This window comes from Solanum tuberosum, unplaced genomic scaffold (genome assembly GCF_000226075.1).
Source record: "Solanum tuberosum cultivar DM 1-3 516 R44 unplaced genomic scaffold, SolTub_3.0 scf00134, whole genome shotgun sequence".
Taxonomy (NCBI): domain Eukaryota; kingdom Viridiplantae; phylum Streptophyta; class Magnoliopsida; order Solanales; family Solanaceae; genus Solanum; species Solanum tuberosum.
The window spans coordinates 709,117-716,384 of record NW_006239062.1 but is presented as its reverse complement, the minus strand read 5'-3'; the positions used below and the strand labels follow the sequence as shown (position 1 = coordinate 716,384).

Below are 7,268 nucleotides of genomic sequence, written 5' to 3'. Positions count from 1 at the left end.
TATGATGCCGGTTCGCTACCGGAAAGCACCACCATTGCTAGCATTTGGTTGGGTATGTCATGCATTTGCATCTATATATATGTGTATTCACGACATACGATTATACGAGCATACTATGCATATTTAAGTAATAGGGGGCTAAAGGTCAGCCATGGAGATTATTTGGGTTTCAGTTTCAGGTGGTATCTTTATTACCCTTTTACAGTAAATGTTTATGATTTTACTTTTCGCTTTACATACCAGTACATTTTTATTCTTACTGACATCCTTTTGCCTGGGGACGTTGCTTTTTGTTTTGTGCGAGCAGGTACATGTAAGGACTCTAATCGACCCACCCGCTAGAATTCAGGTTCAGCTGTTAGTTGGTAAGCTCCATCTTATCCTGGGGCTATCAGAGGATGTTTACTTTTGTTGTACAGTTTGGGTATAGTCGGGGTCTTGTCCCGACAGTGCTTATGTCACTCATAGAGGCTATTGTGGACACAATATTCTGGGTGTTCTTTTTGTATGTTTCAACCTCCAGCCAATAGTCTTGGCATGTATATATAGGTGTGTGTGTTCGTAGGTATGTTTTCGGTTGTGGCCTCGTCGGCTAGATAGTACATCTTTATTTTTTTTGGGTTTGTCTACCATTGTTTGTATGGTTATTCTCTTTCAGGTCATGACCTCTGGGTGTAGGCTTCACTTTTTAGAGGTTGTGCTGCCTAATCTTTTTGCCTCACAAATTTGGTTTAGCTAGTATGTTTTAGTGGGTAACTCGATGTATTAGGGTATCGAGTGCCAATTATGCCCCCTATTTCGGGGTGTGACAGTGTGGACTTGGATAAAAAAAATGAGGATATATGGGACAAGGTGAGAGTGGCTTTAATGGAGGACAATATTCGGGAAACGAGACAGAGATGGTTCGGGATGTGAAGAGGAGAAGTGCGGATGCCCCATTGTAGGGGCGTGAGAGGCTGCTATGGACGATTTTAGAATAGGTAGAAGTAGACCAAATTAGTAATGGGGAGAGTTGATTAGACAGGATATGACACAGTTCTAACTTACCGAGGACATGACCCTGGATAGAAGGTTGTGGAGGACACAAATTTGGGTAGAAGGTTAGTAGAGAGTAGTGTGGTGTCTTGTTATTCGTCCTTACTAGTAGTTGCAATATTTCTCCTATAGTTTCGGATCCTTCAATTTATGTTATTATTTGTTGTCTTGTACTTGGACTGTCATATGATTTCACTGTAGTTAGTATCCTATGACCATCTATTGTCTTGTTCCCATATTCTATTCTTGTACTTTTATTACTTCATTTTTTGAATTGCTTTGGACTATTTTTTGTTAAGTCGACTGCCTATCGAAAACAATAATCTACCTCTGAGGTAGAGCCGTAGAGGTAAGGTCTATATACATTTTATCCTTTTATGAAATTACACTTAATATTTATCGTATGTATATAATAATTTTGTTAATTGTACACATTCATATCTTTTTAAGTAAACAATCTTGATTATTCAATACACATTCATATCTGTATTTGAATAAGACATGCCCAAAGGCGCGAAGATGTTATTGTCATGAAGTTGGAGAAATTCGTAATGTAAGAAATTGAAAACTCGTAGAAGCAATTGCTTATAAGCATAGGCAGAAGTCCGCCTACAATTTCAGCAAATAATAAAAAGCTAGAATTTTGATTTTTCAATCCGTGAATTCAATTCACAGTTCAAATTCAAACTGTGAATCGTAATGACAAGTCATAAAATTATACATAGATTTTTTCAACTAAAAGTAGAAGAATGATGCTGCATTTGGATTGCATTTATCCCCTGAACATAGGGCACTAGTAGTTTCTCTTACAGAAGATATGGTATCCGGCCTTTTCGTTCACTGTAGATCACAACAGTCTATTGCACAATACAAAAATATGAATACAAGTGAAAAAATAAAATGTTGTAATTGATCTATTCTGTAAGCTATTGTAGATCGTGTGATGCAAGAACGTGCAAAATTTGTCAAATCTAAATGAGCTTTTTCTTGCGAAAGAAGTTCTTCAGATAAAATACTTGCAGAACTGCAGCTGCTATGCATATACCAAGGGACATTATACTTAACCATGCCACTCTAGAATTGGTTTTCTCGTTTTCTTCCCTCATTACTGCTTCCCTGTGAACGAGATATAAGAATAAACCATGTTAATTGTGAGGTAGGAGACAAAAGAAGGATAAAAGTATCGGTTACACCAAGGTTCTGCAAGAATGTTTTCGTCATTTCTTCGTGAAACTGGTGATACAATGTAATACCCTATTAAGAGTCTTCATAGGATTCAATAAGCACAACAGCAACTATGTTCACTACAAAAGCCAATGTCTATTACCCTTGACATTTTTGAAACTATTTGCCATTACTTCTAGCTCTCTCCAATTAAGGACAGTATCAGAGAATTACAAATTTGAGTATATAATTATAAGTTATCTACTATCCTACATTCCTTTCTCCACGATAAATTTCCTCCGTTGTCTTTTGGATACTGCAGGAAAAAAGTCTGCTTCTTATCGCTATAAATATGCAGAAGCAGACTCCTAGTGGGAAATATAACTCATAAATTTGTAAAAATGAAATAAGACTAGAGGCGTTAGAAACCAACATTGGCACATACTCACGAAAGGACCATAAAACAAGAGGAAAATGTATAATACCAAAAAGTCAAAAGTATTCGCAATAGAAATGAAAACAAACAGCAAACACATATTATCCGGGATGTGGAGCACATTTGAAAAGGTTAGTATGTACTTACCTATCCTTCAGGTACTCTAAATTTTCATGAATGGCTTGCACTATCCCTTCAAGTTTCACCAACTCAAGTTCGACACCCTACAAGGGAAAAATATATGATGAAAGAATACAACATGCAGAGTTAAATAAAAGGAGCATACACAATAACTAATCCCCTCCCAATCTGGCCTTGTAGGGAATTGGTGCAGATGGAAAATATACACTTGTGAACTTACTTCTATCTTATCCTTCCTTGCAACTGATTCCCAATCCTTTGCACTGATTCCTGTCTTCCAGTCAATGCCGATAGTAACAGCTTTAGCCCCAGGGGCATGGTTGTCCATCCAAAAGCATGCCAAGTAGTTACCAGCCTCAGTGGTTGTAAAAGCAAATTGACCATGAGTTACATTCTCTTTATGGTGAAGATTGTTTCCAAAAGGCGATGTGACCTAAAAAGAATGTTGCAATGACCTACCTCATTAAAACTGAACCATTAGTGGAAAAAAGTGCAAAAGTAAATTACTTTTCTCAAAGATTAATTAACCATTTGAAGAAGTTATGCTGCTGTGCTTATCTGACCCGAGATGATAATTCAAGCAATATAGAGCACTTTTACAGGAAAACACATTCAAGTGTTATAACAATTAACACCTAAAAAATTCATCTAAGACCCTGACAAATAACTACGTCTCACGCTCAAACAAGTCGGGGTTGGCTATGTGAATCCTCAAAGTTCATGTTTCTCCACTTAAATTCATCTCAGGTCAACATTATTCGTAAATTGGGGAAGATGAGTAAAAGATAAATAAAAGACAATTTAAATGCATGATCATTTTATGATACAAGAATATAAATCATACAGACATCATTTCCTTTTTATAAGGTAATATACAAACATCATTAAACACTACTAAATGCATCTTACCATCTTTCACCATAGGTTAACAAGCCCATTACCATGTGAATGGGTGTTGTCACAGTATTGACCAGTACATCATTAACTGAGAGTCTGACCCCATGAAGTTCACCAAAAGCATACCAATTAAGGCACTGAAGCACTTGCATATTTATTCTGTATTTTTACTCCAAAACTTATAGGTAGCTCTCCAAGAAACAATAGCTGTGATTTGTCATTTCGTAATAGATCTGTAGTGTTAATCACAAGGCAATCTATCCACTTTTTCTAACTAGCATCTCAGCTTCTTAACATCTTTTTTTGAAGGCAGGTTTTTCTTTAGATGTATAGTTGAATCCATGAAATGTCTTGGAGAATTCGATTTCAGAATGATGATAAGCATCTATGATCTATGCTTCAAAAAGACACTAGGTACAGGACAAAGTGATGAAAGGAGTATTTGGATAGGTGAGGCTGCTAAAACTAGAGCTATAATGAGTTTTTGGGTCTCTACATAACAAACTTAGAATGCAAGGTAGCAAATATAGGTAACACGTCCAACCCGCCTAGAATTTTATGGGTTGGGTTCAAGATAATTTGAATTGGGTTCAATCTCATCTCATTCAAGCCTTAACCCATTTTAAAAGAATCTTCAATTGAACCCTTTGGGGGTGGCCCAGTGGTTTGGGCTTGGGACTTGCATGTTGAAGGTCTCAAGTTCGAAACCCCTTGCCAGTGAAAGCAAGGGGTTTGCCTTCTGGGTCGAGCTCGTCACACCGGGATTGCTTAGTGCAGGTTACCTCTCCTATGTGGTTTGTGAGCTATTGCATAGGAGCGGGGGTTTTACCCTGTGCGCATCCAAAGGGTAGAGGCTGCGGGTTTTTCTTGTCATCAAAAAAAAAAAAATCTTCAATTTCGACCCGTTTAAGGCCCTTTATTTGCATTGATGTAATGTAAGTTCCTATATTGAAGATATGAATTACTATCTATTTTATATGTTCTAGGATATATCTATCCATTTGTAACTTCTTCTTTTTTAAATTTTTTTGAGTTGAAATTGAAATTGTGGTTATTAAACTTAAATAACAATATGTTAAAATTATTGAGATTAAGCGGGTCAAATTGGGCGGATCAAGACCAAACCCATTTTTTAGCCCATTTGATCCCAACCCATTTGAGCCCAAAATAAACTTGGACAGAGCAGGACCCAACCCGATTTTTATTTCAAACTATTTTAATATCTTCAAGTTCAACCCAACCCGTCCATTTGAAACCTCTACAAGGTAGCATAACTTTTTCACAATTTCAACATATATAAAATACAAGCATGATCTAGACCCTCAAAGAAACCAATTTGCAACCTTGTCTTCAGTCTTTATACAAGCAACTTGGAGTAAGTGCAAAAACACATTCTTTTTTTTTTTAATGAAGCTGATACCATCTTTACTATAGTATGTAGTTAAAGAAATAGTTCAGCTAAGTTTATGATTTCACCGCATTCATGAGAGAACCAAGTGTCTTCCACCATAAGAAAATCTTCTTTAACTAAAGTGGCACAACAAACGACACTATAATTTAACAATGCAACACACTCTTGCCATGACAAAGTGTAAGAATAAGTATTGGAGTGTTGAAGAATATACTTACTATGTCACTATTTCCGTAGTTGAGACCTAGCTAATCTTGTTACTTTGTTGATATGGTTTAAAGTCTATTCATCTATCTCTATTTACGTGACACTAACTATTTTGCAATCAAACTCCTAATCTTGAGAAAAAAATTCTCATATGTATTGTAGTAACATAAATTTGAAAATTTTGAAAAACCAATTATTCTCTTAGATATAATTCATAACATTGGCTTCAATAATTTAAGTTACATTCTCTGACTTGAAACAATTCAATTCAAAATTTGAAAACAATCCACCTAGTTCACCTGAAAAAAGAAAAGCAATCGAACAAACTGAGTCCAATAAGATGGAGAATAGCGATTATTTTATAAATGAAGACCTCATCGATTCTATACATTGAACAGAGAATTGGCTCCCAATGTGCAATTTAATAGCCTTTTGTTTTTTTTTTCTGTTGTCTCAAGATTAACTGTATTAAATTGACTTCGAAGATCAAAACTAGGAAGATTTGACAATCAAAATATCCATAATGTGCTTAGTGTTTTGCAATTAATAAGCATCAATTATTGCAGGAAGTTAAAATTAAGACATTTTAAATGCAATCGCAGAGTCAAAGTGTACACAAAGTTGGTCAATTGGATCTAAACATCCTTCAGCTACTATAAATCTCGCAATATCAATTTTTTTTTGTTAGCACTAATAAGCTAAAATTAGAGCACAGATGATATGGCGGTGCCTTACCTTGACAGAGATGGTGGGGACAACATTAGCTTGAGCGTGCTCTTCGTCACCGATTACACTGTAATCCGCCAAAACGACGACGTTCGTATGGATATCCTCCGACAAACACTTGGTCCCCGAAGTCGGCAGTTCCATCCATATCGCTTCCGCCACCGTCATCACCGTCAACAACAGCAGAACAAGTTTACAGAGCTCCATGCTTTGTTTCTACTGACGGAATCGGAGATGAGACTTCAGATTTGAGATTTACTCTTAGTTTTCAGAGGGAGAGAAGAGTAGACTTTTTGAAATGTTAATGTGAGTTTTGGGGGTAGTTTTCAGATTCTATTCGTTGAATGAACGTGCATAGCACGCACTACTTGAATGATGGCGGGTGTGATTAAAGCGCGTGGGTATGGAAGAGAGAGACTAGATTGGCGCCACGCAATTTCTTCAACGATATCCAATAGGAATGCATCCACTTTCCACTTAGGACGCCAGAGGTTACATGGACGGGGAAGTTGGTCACGCGCCTTTGGTCATTCTGTTGCTTTTTTTCTTTTTCCCCCGTTAATAAATTTATTTTTAATTTTGTATTTGAGTTTGACTAATTTTGATTTTGAATAGGCTAGCACCACTCATGAGACACTTCTACCAGCAAAGAGTTTTTTCATACTCAGGGTCACTAACTTAGACTTCTGCTAAACACACCGTATCACACTTGACAATTTGCACACGAATCTTTCACAATTTTGAGAATTGCTTAAGAAAGTTTTATATTCCTTAATACTTGGGATATTTGCTTGATGATTTTACAAATTGATGTCTCTTTATTTATACTACTTACTTAGGGGTTAATATGTAAATAATAATTGTTAAACAAGTTTCAACATATTTATAAATAAGTCATTTTCTAGAATTCTCTATATAACTAGAACAATATTCAAAGAACCTTTCATGTAAATTCATAGAATTTTAAAGTCATTCAAGGAATTCTTCATATATCTTTAGAATATTTTTTTAATGTAAGTATTTCACATGGACAACTTTATGTCACGTGGTGCCTAAGTGACATGATGATGTGTCGGGTCATCACACTTTTCTCCGCCTGATATGCGTTGCTACTGCATTAACTCTCATATCTTGTCTTTGAATCACCACAAGTCATCTTATCACTCCCATGTGGCTTCCTCCGGTGCTTATCCCTTCCAATGGACAAGGAACATGGCCGTGACTTCTTGCCTTTGTTTCTACCTAACCTGA

General features: G+C 36.3%; 1 protein-coding gene across 1 annotated transcript; it reads right to left on the bottom strand.

Moving 5' to 3' along the window:
- Nucleotides 1-1,744: 1,744 nt before the first annotated feature.
- On the bottom strand, nt 1,745-6,333 carry LOC102591360 (transmembrane emp24 domain-containing protein p24delta3-like). Its single transcript, XM_006351832.2, has 4 exons — nt 6,027-6,333; nt 2,997-3,209; nt 2,783-2,859; nt 1,745-2,151 (listed from the first exon to the last, which is right to left on the bottom strand). Exons 1-4 carry the CDS (start codon nt 6,222-6,224, stop codon nt 2,007-2,009), a joined length of 633 nt encoding a protein of 210 aa, XP_006351894.1. The 5' UTR covers nt 6,225-6,333; the 3' UTR covers nt 1,745-2,006.
- Between the last annotated feature and the right edge of the window lie 935 nt (nt 6,334-7,268).